The 25219-nt window shown below is 41.8% G+C and overlaps 1 protein-coding gene across 5 annotated transcripts in view; it reads left to right on the top strand.

Annotated features, from left to right (window-relative positions):
• The window catches only part of CFTR (CF transmembrane conductance regulator), a 96999-nt gene that overhangs the window by 35592 nt on the left and 36188 nt on the right, over positions 1-25219 (top strand). For all 5 annotated transcript variants that reach the window (XM_064142069.1, XM_064142071.1, XM_064142068.1 and 2 more), the window contains 7 exons: positions 7626-7720; positions 10428-10514; positions 11584-12310; positions 14576-14704; positions 16455-16492; positions 17644-17897; positions 18950-19029. In XM_064142069.1, coding sequence (XP_063998139.1) covers positions 7626-7720; positions 10428-10514; positions 11584-12310; positions 14576-14704; positions 16455-16492; positions 17644-17897; positions 18950-19029 — 1410 coding nt within the window. The remainder of the gene's footprint in view (positions 1-7625; positions 7721-10427; positions 10515-11583; positions 12311-14575; positions 14705-16454; positions 16493-17643; positions 17898-18949; positions 19030-25219) is intronic.

Below are 25219 nucleotides of genomic sequence, written 5' to 3'. Positions count from 1 at the left end.
CAGGGCTCCTCATTTGAGATCTTATTTAATACTTGTAAGGATGTTTTCTTCTGGACTGAAGCTGAATAAATTGGGCTGGCCTGAAGAGAGGGGTGAATGGTCTGGAAAGAAGCCAGATGCATTACCTTATTGCTGTTATGCTTTCTAGTCTCTGTAGCTGCTGCATCTTAGTTGCTGAACAGAACTCAGTTATGGCAGATTGAAGGGCATATTTCAAATAACAAGGATTAGTGCTTTGTTGAATTGGGGTTGTGTGTCTTCTCATTCTTCAGAGGAGAGAAGTACCAGAAGATTTTTGCCTAAGGGAGTTTACTTTGCCCCTTTCTCTTCAACTTTCCTAGGTAGACCAGAATGTCAGTCTGCTGCCGAGTATAGTTCTTATGTGGGCTCTTCAAGGTGAACTAAAGATTGGAGATAAAAGTGCATTTGTTTCCTTATTGCATGTACGCTGAAAGTCAGTTAACATACAGCTCTTAACAGTAGCTAAGTGAGATTTCCTTCCAAGCTCCATGCTTATAAAACCTTTTTGGGAGCACAAAGCCATCTTTGACCCCAGTGGGCAAACGATTGTGCTGCTGCTGCAAAAAAGTAACACAGCTGCAAAATGTCCCCTTCGCTTTCCCATCTCTGTTATCACCCTATAGAGAAAGCAAAGGGAAGATCTAGTCCAGTTCCTAAATTCGATGTCCTTTTTCCTTTGTCTTCATCAGTGCCAACAAAATACTGAAGGTTACTCAATGTGGGTCCTATCGTAGCATCTATGTATGTTTGGGGCTGTCTGACAGCCAGTAAGTAGCCCGTTCTTGTCTATCAGCAGAACAGGACACTGATTCTGGGTGACTTCATACAAGATACTCTGTATTTGGTTTCAGGGCTCTGGAGGTGTGTAAATGTTATTAAGCAAGTGTAAATTAATTTGGAGTGCATGACAATTTTCAGAAAAGTCAGTGCTATGTTCTTCTGATTGACTTTTTGGATGGGTACATAGTTGACTTACTAAAGAGTTACCACAGCCTCTTTAGAGTTGCTAAGTACTTGAGGCAAATTTATCTTAAAGTCATTATGAAAGTTGGAAAGTGCAAACAAATATTTCAAAGAGATTTCCATATTTTTTTGCTTTTCAATAATAAAATGGGATGATTTTTAGTCCAAAGAGTTCAGGTGCACAGCTACACATTGTACCTCCTGCTTGCTTTCTGCCTTCAATTTCTTACTTTTGTTGCCTTGCTGCAATTCAGCTACCTTCCAGTTGTGCCAGTACACCTGCTTGTGATGTCCTTTAGCAGGCAAGCAGGGTAAGAACACATCTTTCAATATGAAGGTCTTAGTCTGCAAATGTGGAAGTTAAGGTTTTCAGTTGCTACAACAAACCATTCTGGTGTAGGTCAGTAGTCCTTACCACTTGTCCTTTATTCAGAAACCTTTTCCAAATAAATTGATTGAAGTGGGTTAATTTTGAGTCTGCAGCTGTTATCACAACTCTATTGCCTTTAACATTTTACATGCTATGACAGAGAGAAGCCAAGGTCTAATTGGTGCAGATTCTGATCTAATTTCCTGAAGACAGTCTGCTTAGTAAAACTTAAAGGTACTCAGTAAGATGAACTGATGCTGCCTTACCTTATGCTACCTTTGGGGTTTGTGTTTGGTTTTTTGTTTGCTTGTTTGCTGTTTTGTTTGGGTTTGTGGTTTTGTTTGTTTATTTTGCTGTGGGTTTTTTTTTACAAGGTGTTTTACCCTTTTTTCTCAAGTACTTTTCATGACATTTATGACAAAAATCAGTTAGCAAGAGAAGGTGAACTTTTTGCCTAGCACTTCAAATTAAGGACACGGTGGGAAAAAATTTAACACTGAGCAACTATCCTGTGTAGTTATTTGATTTTTATTCTCATTGCTCAATATCAAAAGCCACTGGGACATATGAAATGGATGAGTTTCTATGGATACTTGCTACTTAGTTTGAGGTAATTCCCCAATGTAAATTCCCCAGAGATGGAAGGGTTGTATTAAAGCGATATAAGGGGTGACATGAATATAATTTTGAACCTGTAGGAGTAGCCATTGGGTTTGCAAACTCCTTATTACTGATGAAATTGGAATGGGAAAGCAATAAGGCTTGATTTTCACATTTTTAGGTTGAAAAAAAAATCAATATTAATTGCTTACTATGCACAAGTTTAGCACTTGCTGAGTTAAAAAGATAAAACATCTGGACAGTTGAAACAGGAATCTTTGTGTCCAAGATCTGTTAACAGCAAGCAAAATCATTCTAAATGAACATGCACCTCCAATCCAGACTGCAGGAGCATGCCTGCTATCCTTGTTAATAAATAAACAAGAATTGTATCCCATTTGAAGGGGTGCAGTAATACATTAGTTTTGAAGCCATAGTCTCAGTACTTCTATCTTTGTCATTTTATAATGTAGGATAGATATTTTCCCAGCTTGTTAGTTCATTTAATCCTCCAATAGTTACATAAGAGACCATAAACACATAATGGCAAACCATCTTCAGTAGATTATCACTCCTAAAGTAAACACATATACTGATCTGAGAGCCACCAGCTGCTCCTGAACATAATGTTTAACACTGCATGCAAATAGAGGAAGTATTCCCATGAAAAATCAAATCATGCACTAAGAAATTTGTGGCCAGATGCATTGTTTTGGCTTTTCTTTTGATCTGGTTTTAGTGTGAATTCAGGAGATTAATTTTCACCTAAGAACTTAGATTACCAAGAGAATGACTAGAGAAAGAGAGTGAGCATGCCAAGCCTTGGTTTGTGTTTGTGCATGTTCAACATCTCCTTGTGAAATATGGCATCTATTCCTGGATGATGAGTCCACTGCAATGCCAAGTATGCCCCGAGACACAAACTCATATCCTTGCATCCTGCTGTACTGCTCTTGTACCTTTTATCTGTGCTGGCTTTTTGTGGGTAAATTGGTTGGTTGGTTTTGCTGGTTTTTTTTTTTAGTGAATAATTAAATCAGTAGGAGTTGAAAGGTTATGATGCCAGTGAGTGAAACACTTTGTGCCCTGATTTCGTGTCTGCTTTCCACAAGTGACATTGGCAAATTACAAAGTGTGTGGAAGAGAGGAACAATAAGAGCTAAGTCTGGAATTGAGTGTTTTGTAGTAGGTAATTCTCTACAAGAGGATATTAAGAGGTAGCTTGATTACCTGATCAGGTACACGTCTACAGTGTAAACTATGTGAAAGCAAATTACTTACCCTGTCTTCATACCTGGCTAGCGCAACAGGCATGTCAAGGTGAAGTTCATCTCATCCTAGTGTAAACAGCTAAAATAGCATAAATACCTCTTTCAGGAAAAAAAAATCCACAAAATATGTCAAATCTCCCACTGCAGCAATTACATCTTGGACACATGGGCCCAAAAGCTGGCTACTTTTATACTTTTTTCCACCTTGCTCTGGTATGATCTACTGGCATGAGCACACTCCTCTAATTGTAATTCTTGTCCATGGTCCAAAATCATGGGTAGGTCTGCTGTGAAGCTGCTGACACAGCCATTTTCTTAGGGAACTGGAAGTAAATAGGCCAGTACAGTGTCTTTATAGCAGGGAAGCATCTCTACTAGAGAAAGAAATAGATTCAAACTCCTAAATGCATCGACTTCCAGAAGTTTGTCAGCAATCAAGTAAATATGTTTGAGAGACCCCCTCTGCAATGTTCAGTGATGATATAATTTAGTTAAAAACCTGTTTAAGGCAAGACAACTCTCCCCACCTTAGGTACAGGGCTCTGAACTGATTACATTGGATGTTGTCCTATCTTCTGTGTCACTTCTGGAATTGTGTTTAATTCTCTTACCCTGGGTTTAACCTACCCACACGCAGCATATCAACTACTTCATGTTTCAAAAATCTGCTCCATGGGAATGTTTCCCCACAGAGAGAGCGAGTTTTGCCAGCATTCGTGTGAGTTTTGGGTGAGCCTGACACTTTGCTCAAGGTCACAAACTCTTGCGAAAACAAAGCTTGTGATTTTCGCTCACGGATCCTTCAAAAAGGGTTCAGCTGAAATCTTCACAAAAGCCTCAGCTTCGGAATCGTAGCCAGAGAGTGACCCAAACCAAATCAAGTCTTTAAAAGTCATTTCTGATTTTAAATTATTTAAATGAGAGACACACTTTTTTTCTGACTTCTGGCCCAAGAAAATGAGGGCTCAAGGGTGTTCAAGCTGTAAGAAAAACTGAGGTAGAAAAAAAATTACTAAAAATTCTTCATCTTTTAAAAATTAACAGAAGTGTTCCCTAGTAGGTGTGAGTTTGGAACCCAAGTCTTTAAAAACTTTAAAACTTCAAAGCTTTAAAACTTCTGGTTTTGCAGTTTAGTTCATATCTGTCTTACTGATAGGCAACCACCAATAGAACAAGGGGACACAGTCTCAAGTTGTGCCAGGGTAGGTAGAGGCTGGATGTTAGGAGGAAGTTCTTCCCAGAGAAAATGACTGGCATTGGAATGGGTTGCCCAGGGAGGTGGTGGAGGCATCATCCCTGGAGGTGTTCAAGAAAAGACTGGCTGAGGCACTTAGTGCCATGGTCTAGTTGACTGGCTAGGGCTGGGTGCTAGGTTGGACTGGATGATCTTGGAGGTCTCTTCCAACCTGGTTGATTCTATGGTTCTATGATTCATACTGAAAAATAGGAAATAACAGTAAATTTTCCTCTTAGAACTGAGGAGAAAAATGATCAAATAGAGTGGAACAGATTTGCAGGTCATGCTTAAAACCCTTGATGCTCCTTCTGTATACTTAGCATTTTATACAATAAATGCTTCAGTATTATTTTTTTTTTATGTTTTATTTCTGAGAGACCATACTACATAAAGACAACTGCAAAGTGTGTTCTCTAAAACACAGAGAGAAAGAAAGTAAAAAAAGGGTGTACTTTGGTGGGTGAGGAGATAGAAATGGAGGGGAGGGGGGGGTGAGGTGCCAGGGATAGGGCTGAGTGATGGGTTGGACTTGGATGATCTTGGAGGTCTCTTCCAACCTGGTTGATTCTATGAAGATGTTCTGAATCTCTTCCATGCTTCCAACAATTTTCAGAGTCCATTCAAACCAAGCACAAAGGAACTGTAAAAATAAATATGGGGAGTGCTTATAGCAAAAGAGGTACCTTCTTGAGTTTGCAACTTGAGATTTAATAGCTCCTGCTATCAAAATCACCCAGAAAAGGACTGAATGCCTGTGGGAACGGTGAGGATGTTTTCAGAATAGTTACCAATAGTTTTCTCAGTTTAAGCATTCAGAAACAACCACGTTAAGGAAAACCCATGGCTACTTCATTAACATGCTGGATTTTGTGCTGCTCAGCATCATTACATCAGGCTTGTCCCTGACTTGATTTCACTTCCTGCATAAAATGGCAGCAAGGATGTATTTGGACCAGCCCTATGTACTTTTTCACAATAGGTAATGCACGTTCCAACAAACAGCATTGTGTGCCTATTGGACTTCATCACACTGTTTACACCTTTGAAAGAAATCACTAAATAGTTTTTAATTATTATAATCACAGCCTGAAAAGTTCTTTGTCTGTTCCATCCCATATATTACCCTGAGGTGAAGGGTGGAAGAGAGCAGAAGGGGAACTCATTAGAAGTCTAATTAAATTTCCATGTTGACACACATGCAAAGAAATATATCTGATGAAGTCTCACCACCATTTAAAACAATGGGAGCCCTGGAATTAATTTCAGCAGGGCCAGTATTTTACCCTGTTCTTTACCCAGGCCTTTTTGGAAGGAAACACAAGCAGCACCATCACTGTTATAGTACTGGTAGAACTGGGCAAGAATTCAATTAATCTTAGATATCTCTATACTTAACCATGCACATCCCAATGTTCAGGAGAAGTTACTTGGTAAATGTCAAATAATAACCTGACTCCTGTATGCAAAAGGAAACCACAAGTGATCTGAGCAGATCCTCTCAAATAAGTGCTAAAAAAGCTTTTATGCTGGAATCATAGAATCAACCAGGTTGGAAGAGACCTCCAAGATCATCCAGTCCAACCTAGCACCCAGCCCTAGCCAGTCAACTAGACCATGGCACTAAGTGCCTCATCCAGGCTTTGCTTGAACACCTCCAGGGACGGTGTCTCCACCACCTCCCTGGGCAGCCCATTCCAATGGCAAATCATTCTCTCTGTGAAGAACTTCCTCCTAACATCCAGCCTAGACCTTCCCCAGCACAACTTGAGACTGTGTCCCCTTGTTCTATTGCTGGTTGCCTGGGAGAAGAGACCAACCCCCACCTGGCTACAACCTCCCTTCAGGTAGTTGTAGACAGTAATAAGATCACCCCTGAGCCTCCTCTTCTCCAGGCTAAACACCCCCAGCTCCCTCAGCCTCTCCTCATAGGGTTTGTGTTCCAGGCCCTTCACCAGCTTTGTTGCTCTTCTCTGGACATGTTCCAGCACCTCAACATCTCTCTTGAATTGAGGGAATTTCACATGTTCTCCCTAAATACTTCATGATCCATAAAAAGATGTTTCTGTCATATTGAGAAAATCTTCTGTTAAAAACGTTGCTGGCACTGACTTTCACACTCCTCTTCCTATCAATACCTGAGCTGTTTTGTTAGCATCAGGGATTTGCTTGTGTGGCTCTTCTTTTATAAGAGTGAAATAACTAGTTAATGTCAGAAGAGTTTTAAAATCACCTGCAATAGATTTTCCATGCGGAAAAGCATCTTGATTTTAAGCTCAGAATCTTCTAAGTCAGGAAGTAAATGCTATTATCAAATTAAAGAGGTGGGAGAATCTCCCATTTCCTGGCACACCAGGCAGTCAATTTCTAGCCCTTGAGTGGCTGGACCTTGTATCTGTCACTGATCCAGGCCTGAATAGCATTGTTCACTCTGTTCCTGAGGTCAGGGCAATTTACAGGGGAGGAAGAAGGAAACACTTATCTGGAAGGATATTTATTTATTTACTCATTTATTTATTCTGCAAAACTTTTGAGACTTGAAATGCTAAAAGGCTGACTGAGAGTGATTAACCATCGAAGATCCAATAAGGGTAATCAAAATTGGATTATATCTGATTTTGTGTGACATGTGATCTTACAGAGGGGTAGCTCAACTTAGCATCCCAATTTGCTTGACAAACTGCCCAGGTATTACTCACTAGGTATTTTGTGCAAGCTTTTTAAAGCGAACCTGCCTGAAAGCATAAATCTCCCTGTGTTTTGAAGAGAGTAACTCCAGGGTCTGCTCCTTGCTCTATCTTCAGTGGCAAACGCATTTATCATTATTATTTCATGGAACACTCAAATGGTTAACACCTTGGATTCCTGTTGTATGAAGGTACTTTCCTTGCTTTTGTGGGGATTTAGCATTAGGATAAATATTTGTGGTTGAGATCTTGCAGCTCATGATTGCTCTCTGTGACAGAGAGATGTTTTCTTCTATCACCATTCCTGCTTATATAAACAAATGAAAAGCAATAAACCTCTATGAGACTTTTTTGTTTTTACAACTTCTTTCTAACCTGTCTGTACACTGTTGTACACTATGCTCCTGTCCAGCCTGTAGCTTCAGTTTCTTGGATATGGAAAATACATGTCTGACTCATAAAAATAACACTGTTAACAGGACATCTCCAAGTTCCCAGACAAAGATTATACAGTGCTTGGTGAGGGTGGGATCATTCTGAGTGGAGGACAGCGAGCACGAATCTCACTAGCAAGGTGAGTATTTTACTCTCTACATAGCATACTGTTTCATATATAAGGAGAATGTTATGATTAATCACTTAAATACATGTGGACCAAGTCTTGTTAAATAAATATCCTCATTTGATGACCAGGAATCTGAGTTTTACTGTGCAATTGTGTTTGTGAGACACTTGCATATTTGTATATGGAATTTAAGGAGTTTGACTGCACATGCATGGTATGGATCAGCTCTGGAATCTTTCCCTCCCTGATGCAAGATGCTGTTTGGAGATTTAGACCTTTAAAGATAGCATACTAACTTTGAAAAAAATCCATAGAAAGAGACATTTAAATACCCACTCCTGCTATGACACTTCTGTGAAGTAGTTCTGATATTGATTAATGCCATACTTTCTGACTACTGGTAACAAAAATGAAAAAGAAAGGGCCAGGTCTCCAAACATCACTAATTATTTACCTGTAAATAATTATTACCTGTGAGTAATGATTTGGCCTTGTCCATTTAACCTTCCAGTGTTAGTAAGTAATTCTGAAGGTCTACAGAACAACAGCATAGATGATTGTCTTATTCTACTGAAACACGTAAGTAATTTGTCACTTAGCTCCCACCAGACATCCGGTGATGACAGCTCTGATTTGTAAATGACCCCATTTATTTCTGTGCCAAGTTGTGCTGGTTCTTATGCTTAGAATACTGGATAGAAGTAAAATCACCTTGTAATGATCCACACTAGCATCCCATGAAAGATGTACATGTCTGTGTGCAGCTAAAAGATGGGGAGAGGCTCTCAGTGTCAATCTTTCTAGTGGATTTGTGAGAGGGGAAAGACATATGAATGATCCTTTTCTGTCTTATCTGTAAAATAAGAGAGGAGGAACAGGCAAGGCTTTCAGAGGAAAAAAACCCAACCAACACAACCTATTTAGATTTTCATTTAAAATGCAACATTTGCATGAACTATCTTCTAGGTTCTACAAATAATCATACCTGCACTTTTCCAGTTGTCACAGTTCATTTATTGGAGAGTCACAGAACTGATATAATTATTGTCAGCTGTATAATTATCAATTTTTTTTTTCAATGATTGCATGTCCCAAAGGCAGTAGCTGTATCTGATATACATTTTGTTTGGGCTCCAGTCTAAGCTCAGCATGCTGCAGGGTGTGCAGGTCTTGAGGTGTAGGTTGCAGATGAAGATCTGAGAAAGCTAGAGGAGAAAAATGATTATTACAGCCTCAGGTTGTGACTGTTTGCACTGCTGATAAACTGGCAATTATTGGTTGGACTCAGTGCATGCCTGTGTCTAATGTACTCTGTGCAAAGTCATGAAATGAGAGCCCTTGTTGGCAGTTCCATCAACCACTTGTCATGAGAAGCAGATGGAAATTGTCTGAGGCCATCTTTCTTATAGAGCACTGTCGGTGCATGCAATTCCAGCTTGGGAAAAGAAAGGACAAAGGAGAATAAGCTGCATGCTCTGGATTTGAGCCAGCTCACTGGCCTGGTACCCTAAAGCTAGTTCATGTGTAGCTACTAAGTCCAATGTACAAATTGTAGCACTAATTTGAGTGCTACCTTTACTCCTGGAAAAAAAAAGAACCTGCAAACTTACTGCTGATGAAAGTGCCAAGAATGGTATGACCTTTTTTGTTGTTGTGCAACCACTACATCATAATATATGGTCAGTGAAATCCATACTGATAGAGGATTTTTTTCAGTAAAGTTGTTTGATTTATTAGCAAAATATACTATTACTGAGGCCTTTTTCTTCCAGTGGATAATTTTCACATCATTTAATATAGAAATTTAAACCCAAAATTTTAGAGTAATTCCCAAAGTACTGAAATGCAGCTGTCCACATTTTCTTTACTAATTACTCCCTGATTCATATCACATCATCATTTTCATACCCACAGAGGAAGGCAAGGGTCTCTTGTGAATTTGTGTGGAAACTGATTTGAATAAAAACCTCTTAACCACAAGTTGAGGTCTCAGTGAGTCAGATGCAGGCACATACAGCTTAAGGTCCAAATGCTACAAACAGGTTTTCATTCCCAAACCCAAAATATTGTGCAGTTCCATTTTACATAATGTTTGCAGGCTCATTGCTCACTAATCATAGAATCAGTCAGGTTGGAAGAGACCTCCAAGATCATCCAGTCCAACCTAGCACCCAGTCAACTAGACCATGGCACCAAGTGCCTCATCCAGTCTTTTCTTGAACACCTCCAGGGATGATGCCTCCACCACCTCCCTGGGCAGCCCATTCCAATGCCAATCACTCTCTCTGGCAAGAACTTCCTCCTAACATCCAGCCTAGACCTTCCCCAGCACAACTTGCGACTGTGTCCCCTTGTTCTGTTGCTGGTTGCCTGGGAGAAGAGACCAACCCCCACCTGGCTACGACTTCCCTTCAGGTAGTTGTAGACAGCAATGAGGTCCCCCCTGAGCCTCCACTTCTCCAGGCTAAACACCCCCAGCTCCCTCAGCCTCTCCTCATAGGGTTTGTGTTCCAGGCCCCTCACCAGCTTTGTCACCCTTCTCTGGACGCGCTCCAGCACCTCAACATCTCTCTTGAATTGAGGACCCCAGAACTGGACTGTAAAAATGTCATCTGCAAGTTCTTCAGACAAAAATGGAAAGACATTGGATTTAAGTTATTTATGTAATTTTATTAGACTTGTGGAAGTTAATGTAATTTCTGTTTTCTCTGTTCAGAGCAGTGTACAAAGACGCTGATTTGTATCTCCTGGATTCTCCTTTTGGACATTTGGATATTTTTACAGAAAAAGAGATATTTGAAAGGTACTCTGTGTTTATTGATAGATTGCATTTAAGAATCTCACGAAGCAGCGCAAAGTAAAACCAAGAACAGAAATTTAGTAACTACAAAAATACCAAAGTGATCAAAATTACACCTTTTGGGGATTAGTTTTAGAGATTCTTGCAACTGAGTATTTTGTGCTAGCAGTAGACAGCACACTGTGCTGGGAACAAGCCTGGGCCAGATGTAAACATTACTGCTCGCTCTCCCACCTCAACATAATGAGCTTGCTACAACCCTTCACTCCCAGAGTACACAGCTTTATATCAGCTGTATCTGTGTACCAGAAAGGCTTTAATTTTAAAACACTTACCTGCTCTCATTTTTTTTTCCCAAATAGCTGTATTTTATCCTTTTTATATTATTAAAATTCCCAACCGCTGGAATACTGGTCACCTGAAAGTGCCCACTGACCAAGGCATCTGCATGCAGCAGTTTGGCCAAAGACAGAGACTTACGTCTTGTCCTGGTTGGGTAGCTCATAGAATCAGCCAGGTTGGAAGAGACCTCCAAGATCAGCCAGTCCAACCTAGCACCCAGCTCTATCCAGTCAATAGACCATGGCACTAAGTGCCTCATCCAGGCTTTTCTTGAACACCTCCAGGGACAGTGACTCCACCACCTCCCTGGGCAGCCCATTCCAATGGCTCAAAACGATAACAACACATGGTGCCATCCATGAACTTTTCAGGCATCATAAGATTAAAGCTTTGAAATTGAGATAATGCTTTTAAGTTTGGAAGCAAAAGATCTAAGTAACCCTAGGATGAAAAAGAATATTTCATTTTCATGTTAAACTGATTGACCTGAAAGTGATTAAAATGCCTTCCTTTATGTTTTTTGGGTGGGGGGTGTTTCTGTAATAATGGACTCACCCTTTACACACCTCAGCCTTAACACCATCTTTGTAGCTTGAGGCAGTACCCAAGACTGCTCATAGTGGGAAGGGGGCTGGTAAAGGCAAATAAATTCAAAATGAAAGGGAAAAAAACCCAACCATTTAATCATGAAGAAAGAAAATGTAATTTTAAACATTTTCGTCTTTTATAGCTGCGTGTGCAAGTTGATGGCAAATAAAACTCGGATCTTGGTTACTTCAAAACTGGAACATTTAAGGATTGCTGACAAAATATTAATTTTACATGAGGGGAGCTGCTATTTTTATGGAACATTTTCTGAGCTCCAAGGTCAACGGCCAGAATTCAGCTCGGAGCTGATGGGATTTGATTCTTTTGATGAGTTCAGCGCGGAGAGAAGAAATTCAATTCTAACCGAGACTCTCCGTCGGTTTTCCATCGAAGGAGAAGGCATGGGACCACGGAATGAAATAAAGAAGCAGCCTTTTAAACAAACATCAGATTTTAATGACAAAAGGAAGAACTCCATCATCATTAACCCCCTCAATGCAAGTAGGAAGTTTTCGGTGGTGCAGAAGAATGGGATCCAGGTCAATGGGATAGAGGATGACCCACCAGAAAGGAGGCTCTCACTGGTACCTGACTTGGAACAGGGAGATGTAGGCATGCTCCGGAGCAGCATGCTGAACACTGACCATGTGCTGCAAGGTCGGAGGAGGCAGTCTGTGTTAAACTTGATGACAGGAGGCACCTCTGTGAACTATGGACCAAACTTTCCCAAAAAAGGCAGTACAACATTCCGGAAGATGTCTGTGGTGCCTCAGGCAAACCTGTCCTCTGAGATAGATATCTACACCAGGCGCTTGTCTCGAGACAGTGTCTTGGACATAACTGATGAAATCAGTGAAGAGGATTTGAAGGTTTGTGTTATTTACAAGTATCTTGGGTTTTGATCTGGTGATGGTTTAGTTCAATATACTTCTTCTATATTACTCTGTTTGACTCTATCATTCCTAATGCAGCATTTCTCTGCGGGATGTCTTTTTGGAGTATAGAATCATAGAATGGTCTGAGTTGGAAGGGATCTCTAAAGATCATCTTGTCCAACCCCCTCTGTAGTAAGCAGAGGCATTCTCAACTAGATAGGGCTGCCCAGAACCCTGTCAAGCCTCACCTCAAATATCTCCAGGGACAAGCCCTCAATCTATCACCTCCCTAGGCAACCCATTCCAGTGTTCCCCCACCCTCATGGTAAAGAATCATAGAATGGCTTAAGTTGGGAGAGACCACAAAGGTCATCTAGTTCCAAACCCCTTGCCATGGGCAGGGACACCTCCCACTAGACCATGTTGGGCAAAGCCACACCTATCCTGGTCTCAAACACTTCCACAGAAAAAGTATCCACAACTCCTTTGGGCAACCTGATTCTGAGTCTCACCACCTTCACCCTAAAGAGTTTCTTCTTAATGGCCTAAATCTGTCCTGCTCTAGTTTCAAACCACAAACAGCAAAACCCTCCAAAAGGCTGAGGTGATGCCTGCTGGTTGAGGGACAGCTCCCAGCTCACGTGGAACTTGTTCCTAACGTGCAATGTGAATCTAATCTTCTCTAGTTTGGAACCATGGCCCCTATGCTTGACTGCCAAGGATAAACCCTGCCCTCTAGGCAGGAGCTTTATCACCAGCATGGCACCACAGCCTGCCATGGAAAAGGTAGCCTGCCTAAATGACACGGTCGTTGAAGAGTGTGGATAATATATATTTTTTTTAACTCAAATATCATCTGAAAATTATTGAAATGATTTTTGTCTTATTTGTAATGGTTTTTGAACACTATCTGTAGAAAAGCTCAAAACAGAATTTCAATATTCTGCACTTTAATCTACCTTTTAAGTTTACTTACACTACAATGAAATTTGAAACCATAACACAGAAAAAACATTGTTTTAAAACATTTGTGCAAAACTGACACCTGAAACCTTAAGGCTCATGGAACAAATAAAATACATTTGAAGTACCAGCACAGTTTTCAAAACTGGAATCTGATCAAATTGGACAAATTTTTTTCAGACTGTTTAGCCCTCATGTTACAGATCATGAACAGAGGAGTAAGATGAATGTTACTCTGTTTTGATGGATGTGCTGGAAGTGATGTAATTAAGGTTGAGTTTTATACCAAAAACTGGTCCAAAATTCCCTTTTTTCTAATAACTATCAACCAGTCATAATGAACTACTTTCATTTTCAAAATGGACTTCTCCAAAGTAATTTTCTAGGTGGAAAAGTATCTCCAAGAAATACTTCAACTTGTAATTTGAGGAAGCATTGCCCAATTTCTCTCTTTATTGATCTCACTGGGAAAACAAACCAAAACAAACCCATCCCTCAGTTGAAAGAAAATAGCTATTGATTAACCATTTCTGGACTTTAAGTAGTGCTGCACAAATCTTGGTTGTTTCCTTCAGTGTTATCTGAAAATTTCAAATATCTCTAAACGTTGTTGTTGTTGTGTCAGATATGACTCAATCTGTCAGTGCCTCCATCTCCAGCCACTATCAGCTGCAATTCAGTTATTTGGAGTAAGTTAGCAAAAGGAATGACAGCATTCATAGAATCATAGAATCAACCAGGTTGGAAGAGACCTCCAGGATCATCCAGTCCAACCTAGCACCCAGCCCTAGCCAATCAACTAGACCACGGCACTAAGTGCCTCATCCAGGCTTTGCTTGAACACCTCCAGGGATGGTGACTCCACCACCTCCCTGGGCAGCCCATTCCTATGCCAATCACTCTCTCTGCCAACTTCCTCCTAACATCCAGCCTATACTTCTCCCAGCACAACTTGAGACTGTGTCCCCTTGTTCTGTTGCTGGTTGCCTGGGAGAAGAGGCCACCCCCCACCTGGCCACAATGTCCCTTCAGATAGTTGTAGACAGCAATGAGGTCACCCCTGAGCCTCCTCTTCTCCAGGCTAAACACCCCCAGCTCCCTCAGCCTCTCCTCATAGGGTTTGTGTTCCAGGCCCCTCACCAGCTTTGTTGCTCTTCTCTGGACACGTTCCAGCACCTCAACATCTCTCTTGAACTGAGTGGCCCAGAACTGGCCACAGTACTCAAGGTGTGGCCTGAATTCTCATATACAGATACTATTAGAATTCTTACTATGGTCTTATCTGTGCTTTGACAGGAATGCTTCACTGATGATGCTGAAAGCATGGGTACTGTTACCACATGGAATACCTATTTCAGATACGTTACCATCCACAAAAACTTGATCTTTGTTCTGATTTTCTGTGTGACTGTCTTCTTATTTGAGGTAAGAAAATCTGTGCTCTACATCATGTAACTAAAAATGATGTTTGTTTAATCTGCTGTTTGTGGTTAAATGATAAATGGATAAAACATAATGGTTTGAGCTCTTGTATGTACTGCAATTGCTGATAAGTGATATTGCAGTGACCTTCCTACAGTTCAAGAGACAAAATACCATGCCAAGTTGTTATGTGGCCTGTGATAGCAGCTTGAGCTCTTCTAACCTTAGAAAAATTTCCTCAAGCTGCACCAGGGGAAATTTAGGCTCGAGGTGAGGAGAAAGTTCTTCACTGAGGGAGTCATTGGACACTGCAATGGGCTGTCCGGGGAGGTGGTGGAGTTGCCATCCCTGGGGCTGTTCAAGGCAGGATTGGACGTGGCACTTGGTGCCATGGTGTAGCCTTCAGCTCTGTGGTAAAGGGTTGGACCTGATGATCTGTGAGGTCTCTTCCAACCCTGATGTTACTGTGATACTGTGAAAAATGAAGAGAGGCTAGTGATGAATATCCAGGTGCTGAATTGATAAAGTGGCAAACTGAAAGTGAAGTTTTGACAGCCTTTAAAGCAGTGTGGGGCTGATGTGGAAATGCTAGAGATGCTATTTTACATTTAGAATGGATTGGTTTGTATTGTAGCTTCCAAGGAGAGTCCAGAGAGATCACCATAAAGAGGGTATCAGCTGTACTTGCAATATTTGGATTGTGTATAAGTGTGTGTGTGTAGCTTGCTTAGGTGGCTTAACATTGTCCTGAGATGTAATATCCAGGGAGAAGGGTTGCTGAGCCGGAAGAGTAGTTATGAATGGAAGCCTAAATAAAGACTTTCTGAAGTTACCCTGTCACAATATTGCCTACCCTCATCCTCACAGCTGAAAAACTTCTGCTGTTGGGAGTTGAGCTGAGACCAGAATTCTGTCAGGAGATGTAAAGATATGACTGTAAAAGAAGCCTGATCCTTACAGATTCTTAAATTCAGGACATCACAGTCAATCTTGAGTTATTTACTGTAAGATCTGCAAAAGTCACTGGTTTCCAAGGAGACTTTAACTATGTGCTGAACTGTTATTGAAAGATTCCTGCAGCAGTGCTATGATGGCTTTAACCCTCATTGAGAAGATCATAGGCAGAAATAGAACAGCTGGAAATGTAGTGGACTAGATGAAGATCTCCAGTGTCTCAGCAGGCAGACAACAAAATGTCTTGCAAAAGAATCATCTCACAATGAAAAGGATTTAATTAGGTTATGTGGAGAATGATGTAAAGCAACTGAGCTATTTCAGACAAATAGATATATTGAATGTAGATATCAGCAACAACAATACAAAATAGCAATGTTAAGGGTTTGACACTCATATTTGAGGAGCTGCCTTTGAAGATATTGACAGACATTCTTTTAGGGCCATCAAGAAATATTAATGTTTAAAACTTGAAATATGTTAAAGCATAGAGTGAACTTTCCTTGTCATTAAGAATACATAGCAAACCTTTGTTATGGTAAAAACCAATAAAAGAGTATTTAAGCACTTGAGAGCCCAATTGTAATACAAGTCTAAATGTAGCTTTCCAGGTGGGATGTACTGAATGGTTTCTGGGAATGAGAAGCAGGTATGACAAGGGTTTTGCTTCAAGAAAGTTTGACTTCGATCAGTTTATGTTCTCCCTAAAGACAATGATATATTCAGTGAAAGAAGATAAGTAAGAAAAAAAGACACAATGTGACAAGGCAAAAAGTGACTCTCTTTTCTTTGACCACAGGTAGTTGCTTCTCTTGCTGGGTTATGGTTTCTGAAAAAGTGAGTAACGATGATAATTTATTGAGAAACTGGGGACTCCTATGGTTCTTTGTGGTTTTGTTTGTGGGTTTTGTTGTTCTTGTTTGTGTGGGGTTTTTTCTCCTACATATATATAAGTAATAAATCAATTCCCCTAGAATTCCATATGGATAGGCACTATCTTATATTGAAGAAAAAAAAAGAGGTACATTGATGGATGATCTAAATACCTCATATAGGTGGTATCTTAAGCTAGTACTTTAAGTGCTGATGATCAAATGGTTTGTGCCTTGTTATTGAGCATATAACTCATGCAAGACTTTTTCTGGGTCAGCTTACTCCAGAGATGCATGGACTTGATTATCCTGAGTACAGTGTGTTTCATCGCTGCCTTTCAGAGGTGCTAGGTGAGACATTTGCTTAGGAGCATTTTAAGGGAGAAGTTTCTCTTGTTTGTACAATTTCCTCTGCTCAGGTATAAAAAAATTCCCAGAAGTTGTAGGGTCAGGCAGGCGAAGGTTAAAACATACTGAGCAGTGGTATGGCTTTTCCTGGGTTAAAGCCTTTGATCCTTCTTTTTGTCCTGCAGAGCTAAGTCTGTCTGTTTGAGTATAGAAGGCATATGGTGACTTAGGTGTAGTCTGGAGGAGGAGGGATTTATGTTGGTATCCCCTTACAATAGATCACTAAGGTCTTTGGTTTGTGTAGTACACCTAAAGCATTTGGCTTCCATAATAATTCACTTTTTCCAACACTTCACACTATTTTTCCTGGTTGAAAGAAGTGGATGCATTTTCCTTGACTGGGCTATTTCACCAGTGATTAAACAGGCAGTAGATTTGCAAGAGACTACCAAAGCAGTACATTTTCACAGTGCTCTGCTCTGGAGAAAACTGTTGAAGGGGTGGTAGTTATATATCAATGGCTTAATTTCCATCTTGGTCAAAACCCTTCATTGCACAATTCCAACTAATGTCAGAAATGACTACAGATACTGATAGGAGACATTTCATAGGCACAGGACAAAATTTTAAACATTAACATGTATGTGTGTATGAAAAACCCATCAGCATAGCTCTAAAAGAAATGAAAATTTAGTACCAGTTGTTTAATAAAACAGAGAAACCTCACCATTTCCAGTAATGTGTTTGCCTTTAATTTCCATCACACAGGACAGCTTTGAGAGCAAATGGAACGCAATCAAACAACAGTACCTCTGATAAACCTCCTGTGATTGTCACTGACACTAGCAGCTACTACATCATCTATATCTATGTGGGAGTGGCAGACACCCTGCTTGCCATGGGAATATTCAGAGGTTTGCCCCTTGTGCATACACTCATAACAGTGTCCAAAACTCTCCATCAAAAAATGGTTCATGCAGTTCTTCATGCCCCTATGTCAGCATTCAACTCTTGGAAAGCAGGTAACGTAGATGTGACCTCATTGATTCATGTATGGGTTTCACTGCAGTTAAATGGTTTTCACTCTGCCAAAGGCTGTTGTTGTTTTTCATTCATATTTTCAGTCAGGCTGAAAGTTAAGAATTTCCCACATAAAGTAATCTGTGAATCTTTTAATGAACCTTGATTGCACTTTAAATGTGATGTATTTCAGTTGTCAATTCTGATTCTGAAATGTTGCCTTCTAAATTGAAGAAAATTAGCTTTTAGCTGTTTGAGCCAGTAAAACTAGAATAACTTCTAGTGAAAAGGCTGACTAAAACTGTAATAGAGAAGATATAGTCAACTCTGTGGTGAGTGACAAAGAGTCAGGTGTGGATGATAAATAGTACTTTATTTCACAAGCAGCCCTACTAAAATGATATTAAACATCAACTACGGTGAATAATGGTGTGTCTATTCAGATGTGGCTCTGGAGTTGATACAGAGTTCATTATATAACTGCTGCAACAAGCTCCATCTCCCATTGTACATGAAATTCCTACCCCATACCCTTCCTACTGGTGTGCACTAGATTACAGGAGACACTGGTAAATGATAACCTGGGATTTAGCCTTTATTTTCCTATTATGTTCTTAATTCTGTTGTTACCTGGTGGTTAATGCAGTAATTCTACTCAAGAGCTAAAAAATGTGATGTACAAACTTATTGCAATGCTGGTGTGCAAATTACCTGTGTATAAGCAGAACCTGATACACAGGAGGTGCAGACTTTATGCTTTGTGCCTCTGTTTCTGTCCTGTTTCCTTATGTTTCTTGGTATTCCAAGAGCTGAAACAGAAGCCAAATTCCTCAATGGGAAAAGAAACCGGGGGGGGGGGGGGGTGTGTGGGGGTGGGGGGGGGGGTGTTCAAAACAAGCCAAATTCCACAATGGGGGAAGAAGCTGTAGCTGTAGTGATCTTTTATATTTTTTTACTTAGAAAAGTTGTACTTTTTGCTAAAGTAATAAATGTAGGATCTTTAGGTGTTAAACTATTTGACTATTTCTTTCCTTTCCTTCTCTTTAATCCACAGGTGGTATGCTTAACAGATTCTCAAAAGATACAGCAGTACTGGATGACTTGCTTCCACTTACAGTATTTGACTTCATTCAGGTTTGTAGAATACAAGATCTGAGTTTTGCTTTCTTACAACACCATAAAGTTTCAGCTGTGCATCATGCAAAAGAAACCATAATAATAATAATAAGGAATAACAAATGCAATGAATCCTTCTTACATTTATTTCAATATGTGCATCTGTTTACTTTGCTGCTTGTCAGTCTGCTTCTTTTTTTGAGCACTTGCCTGTATATGTACCTCTAATGTCTGTGGAAACCACTTTCTGTACTCAGGCTCAGGAACATTTTTGCCCTGCAGGCCCCCAAAGTACAAGTATCCCCACTGCTGCCCACATGCAACTTCAAAGATGCAATGGGCATTCCTTAGTTTCTTTCAGTTATTTTAGCCCAATATTTTTTTTTCCAAGCTATCTTTAATTGCATTCAGTCACTTTTGTGACTTTACCTCCTTAGGCTCTTCTATTCCCAGTTAGCTAGCATCACCCTTGATTTACTTCTTCCCTTTTGTTGAATGTAGTCTTTGATTTTCTCTTCTTTTATCTTCTATAGAAACTCTTCCAGGTCAGCCTTACTGCACAGTTTGCCCCATGAGGATGTGCCTTCAACTCTCAACTGGGCAGTTTTGTCCTTTTTTTTAAATATATATATTTCCCCAGCACAAGTTTGACTGTCTAATTCTGTCTTTTATACTTCATGTCTTCCTGTCTTCTTCTGAGTCTCTATAATTGAAGCTGGGTCTGAGTCCGTCAGGCACTGGATGGGTTTGTGATGGAGCAGAGCTTTAGATGACTCTGAGTCAGCGCAGAATTTGATACAAGCTGGGGTCGGAGTGGCTGGAGAGCAGCCAGACAGAGAGGGATCTGGGGGTGCTGATTGATACCTGCCTGAACATGAGCCAGCAGTGTGCCCAGGTGGCCAAGAGAGCCAGTGGCATCCTGGCCTGCATCAGGAATGGTGTGGTCAGCAGGAGCAGGGAGGTCATTCTGCCCCTGTACTCTGCACTGGTTAGACCACTGTCATGGAAGATAGTTTGGGGGGATTAGGGGAAAATACACGAAGGCTCATTTGTATAGTTCAAGTGATTTATTGCTCAAACACGGAGATCCCCCTCCTGAACTAAATTCCCCACGTGAGTTCTTTTGATCTGAGGTTGTAGAATAACACTTCAGAAAATGGCAAATAAAAGAGAGTCTGTGATTTCTTTAGAGTTCCTTTGAGTCTTCAGAGTTATTCAGTTTTTAGGTAGAAGAGTCTTTTCTTTGATTCACTCACTGTTCCGCAGTTCAGTTCAGCCAGATTCGAAGCTTTGGGCAGTGTCCCTCTGTTGGTCAGGATCGGGCCTAAGCGGGCTTCAGGCCTCTGCGGCCCCTGCGTCGGGCAGGCCGAGGCAGTATCACAGTATCATCAGGGTTGGAAGAGACCTCACAGATCATCAAGTCCAACCCTTTACCACAGAGCTCAAGGCTAGACCATGGCACCAAGTGCCACGTCCAATCCTGCCTTGAACAGCCCCAGGGACGGCGACTCCACCACATCCCCGGGCAGCCCATTCCAGTAGCCAATGACTCTCTCAGTGAAGAACTTTCTCCTCACCTCCAGCCTAAATCTCCCCTGGTGCAGCCTGAGGCTGTGTCCTCTTGTTCTGGTGCTGGCCACCTGAGAGAAGAGAGCAACCTGTCCCTGGCCACAACCACCCTTCAGGTAGTTGTAGACAGCAATGAGGTCACCCCTGAGCCTCCTCTTCTCCAGGCTAACCAATCCCAGCTCCCTCAGCCTCTCCTCGTAGGGCTGTGCTCAAGGCCTCTCACCAGCCTCGTCGCCCTTCTCTGGACACACTCAAGCATCTCAATGTCCCTCCTAAACTGGGGGGCCCAGAACTGAACACAGTACTCAAGTTGTGGTCTAACCAGTGCAGAGTACAGGGGCAGAATGACCTCCCTGCTCCTGCTGACCACACCATTCCTGATGCAGGCCAGGATGCCACTGGCTCTCTTGGCCACCTGGGCACACTGCTGGCTCATGTTCAGGCGGGTATCAATCAGCACCCCCAGATCCCTCTCTGTCTGGCTGCTCTCCAGCCACTCCGACCCCAGCCTGCAGCTGGGGCAGGCAGCGAGCAGGCATAGAGCCGAGAGCAAAGCGAGCGAGCTCCCGATCCAGGCAGGCACACCATTTTGTAATGTATTCAAAGAGGTGTATCCCACCAGTCCAGGCTATTTTATGTTATTCTTACAGATTGGCACAAAGTTATAATCAATCCATACAATTGGAGAATTTTTACCAAAACAATTTCTAAGACCACCCCAAGCTCGGCCCACACCAGGTGTGGAGCATGCCTGGGAAGCAAGGCCGACAGTTAGGAAAACAGTGGCCAATGTTTACCTTTTATCTCGACTAGGGAGAGACTTTCTCATGGGACTGAAGGATTGTTTTGGTTTTGCGATGCTCTTGGCATTAATGTGAGACACTATAACTTTCACAACAGGGAGGCCTGCTAAGGGCCTCTGCTACTCTCCATGACAACCACACCTTGAGTACTGCCTTCAGTTCTGGGCCCCCCAGTTTAGGAGGGACATTGAGATGCTTGAGTGTGTCCAGAGAAGGGCGACGAGGCTGGGGAGAGGCCTTGAGCACAGCCCTACGAGGAGAGGCTGAGGGAGCTGGGATTGGTTAGCCTGGAGAAGAGGAGGCTCAGGGGAGACCTCATTGCTGTCTACAACTACCTGAGGGGAGGTTGTGGCCAGGAGGAGGTTGCTCTCTTCTCTCAGGTGGCCAGCACCAGAACGAGAAGACACAGCCTCAAGCTGTGCCAGGGGAGATTTAGGCTGGAGGTGAGGAGAAAGTTCTTCACTGAGAGAGTCATTGGACACTGGAATGGGCTGCCCGGGGAGGTGGTGGAGTCGCCGTCCCTGGAGCTGTTCAAGGCAGGATTGGACGTGGCACTTGGTGCCATGGTCTAGCCTTGAGCTCTGTGGTAAAGGGTGATGATCTGTGAGGTCTCTTCCAACCCTGATAATACTGTGATACGGTGATCCCTGAGGTGTAGAATTGCCAACATTTCTCTGTTTGATGGAAAGGCTTATTGCCAGCATGCATCCTGACGAACATTATGCGCTACCAAACCTTTGAGTTTTGAAACTCCTTCCAGTTCATTGACACTGAAGAGAATGCTGAAGAAATACAGAGGGAATTCCAGCATTTCTCAAGGAAGATGCCTTTTTGCTCCCCATCCTGCTTATTCTGAGTGTTCGTGGCTGTGTATCCCAGCACTCCTCACTAGTGTCTAACCACCAGTGCTGCAGTATCATCTTCTCCTCAGCTATCAGATGGTTACCAGAACATTTAAAAAATGAAAGCAAATGTTCCCCAGCTCTTCTGTTTCTGTCTTTATTTAGGGGATGTGCAGGCATGCCTTAATCAAACCAAACACTCTGCTGCACAGACTGACTGTTCCATCTGTGAGTTCGCTCTGCTTTGCAGTCCCTACCACCATGACTGCCTGTCAAAATTGAATCCTTTGACTCATTACTTTAGAGGGAGAAGTGCAGCTCCACTTGCAGAAGTTCAAGGATACCACAGCTCTACCTAATGTCCTGCTGATGACACAAAGATTTACTCAATGAGTAAACACGGACATTGAGACCTTCTTTGAATCCTTCATGTCATCCTTGGTGTGATCAAGATTCACTACTGCCTTTTCTGGTGTGGCCATTTTTTTCTGATAGTTTGGATCTGCCCTGCGGATTTTATTCCAAAATTATGCCTGTCTCTTATATTTCAAACTCACTGCAAGCAGCTGGCTAGTTTTTCTTGTTTTCAGGGATAAGGACAATCCCTGACTTGATTTTTCTGTTCGGGTGTCTACCAGAGGCTAATTCATGTTCTAACGTCCCATAGGTTCAACTCTGTTTCCTCAGGCTCAACTGCAGAGGCTCCAGATGTGCATGATAAGCTGCACTGCTTTTCCAGGTCCTTCTTATGCAGATCATTGTCTTGAATGTTTTCTTATAAGCCATCCCTGCATAAAATGTTCCTTCTGGTCCTCCATAGATTCAAACTTATTTGGCAGCTTCAGACCTCCATTGACTCTGCTAATGAACAAAGTCCGTTTCCTCTGAAAGATGTAAAAAAGTTATACTTGCTTCTTTTGTGCTGATCATTGCAGACACACAATGTGGAAAGGATCTTCCCAATCCTGCTCAAAGCAGGTTCAGGCAGAGCAGATTGCTCAGGATCATGTTGTATTTTGGATATTTCTAAGGGTGGTGACTCCGTAAGTTCTCTCAGTCACCTGGTCTTATGTTTTACCATCCTCACAATAAAAAATGCTTTTTCTTATGTTTAAATGGTATTTTTGCAGTTCACTTCGTGCCCATTTCCTCTTATCTTCCCACTGGGTGCTACTGAGAAGAAGCTGGCTCAAGCTTGTATTCTTTGCACCAGATACCAAATGGTGTTTATGAGAACAAGAGGACACGGTCTCAAGTTGTGTCAGGGGAGGTATAGGCTTGATATTAGAAGGAAGTTCTTCCCAGAGAGAGTGATTTGCCATTGGAATGGGCTGCCCAAGGAGGTGGTGGAGTTGCTGGCCCTGGAGGTGTTCACTTAGTGCCATGGTCTAGTTGATTAGATAGGGCTGGGGATAGGTTGGACTGGGTGATCTTGGAGGTCTCTTCCAACCTGGCTGATTCTATGAGTCTATGAAAATATGTCATTTATACAGTTATTTGCATAAACACACAATTTGTAATTTATATAAATATAATAAATGCCATCAGGTACTTATGCAAAGTGATAAGATCTCCCCAAACCTTCTCTTAAGGCTATACAATCTCAGTTCTATCAGCCTGTCCTTGCATGTGAGGTGCTCTACTCCCTTTTTCATCTTCAAACCTTTCACTGGACTCACTCCACTATGTATGTCTCTTGTATGGAAACACCCAGGTACTGTCTCACTGGTATTAAAGAGAGAGAGGAGGCATCACCTCCCTTCTACGAAAATGAGCTGGTAAACTCTGTCTAACTTCTTATTTAGAGACATTGCCTTCTTCTCTGTTGCAGTTATGGATTTAATGAGATAGTTTTTCTTAGGACTTTTATAGGCATTAGACACACCAGAGAGCAGGGCTTCTCATGCAGGGTGAGGCTTAAAGATAAAAGAGGTAAGAGCTAATCTCCAGTCACTGTGACATAACTACTTTCCCATAGAAGAAGTGGTATCAAACTTTACATCAATGATGAGAGATAACATCTGTGTTGTATTCTTTGACAGTTATCAGACCTGCTTCCCTATATCTTGGGTCTGAATTGAAGCCAGGTAAGGAGTGTGCAGTAGTGTTACTACTAGTTACACATCTTGGTCTTTTACCAGTGCTTACAGTGGGGGCATCATTTCTTGAAGATCCTTCATTTGAGATGCTGTTGACATATATTGCTTGTCTCTAAGGTTTAACATAGTTACACTCAAAAAGCCATACTGAATTCATTGAGCATTTATGTCTGTGGTCATGACCGACTTCCCCTGAATTATATACCCACATTGGTCAACCACATTAACTGCTGCGGTCATCATTTCTCTGAACCAATGTTGAATCCCTGCATTTTCCAAACAGATGACACAGAAGAAACACTGGAACATGTCTCCCCATCTAGCCTCTCTTCCAGGCCTGAAAAATCAGCACCTGGGGCCTCTGCAGCACATCACTGTGGCTTCTAACTGGGCTGAATGAGCCTTCTGCTGCCATTCACTGACCATGTGCCAATATCTGGCTTGTATGTTGAGTTTTGCTACCTCCTTTTTAGAAAAGGTGTCATCTTGTGTTCAGTTTTACACGGGAGGTTATTCTTCCCCTGTGCTCAGCACTGGTCAGGACATACCTTGAGTCCTGTCTCCAGTTCTGGGCTCCTCAATTCAAGAGAGATGTTGAGGTTGTGGAATGTGTCCAGAGAAGGGTGACAAAGCTAGTGAGGGGCCTGGAACACAAACCCTATGAGGAGAGGCTGAGGGAGCTGGGGTTGTTCAGCCTGCAGAAGAGGAGGCTCAGGGGTGACCTCATTGCTGTCTACAAATACCTGAAGTGACATTGTGGCCAGGTGGGGGTTGATCTCTTCTCCCAGGCAACCACCAATAGAACAAGGGGACACAGTCTCAAGTTGTGCTGGGAGGAGGTATAGGCTGGATGTTAGGAGGAAGTTGTTGGCAGAGAGAGTGATTGGCATTGGAA

The sequence above is a fragment of the Pogoniulus pusillus genome, chromosome 4 (assembly GCF_015220805.1).
Source record: "Pogoniulus pusillus isolate bPogPus1 chromosome 4, bPogPus1.pri, whole genome shotgun sequence".
Lineage (NCBI taxonomy): Eukaryota > Metazoa > Chordata > Aves > Piciformes > Lybiidae > Pogoniulus > Pogoniulus pusillus.
The sequence above is the reverse complement of the archived record's forward strand: the minus strand, read 5'-3'. Positions and strand labels throughout refer to the sequence as shown.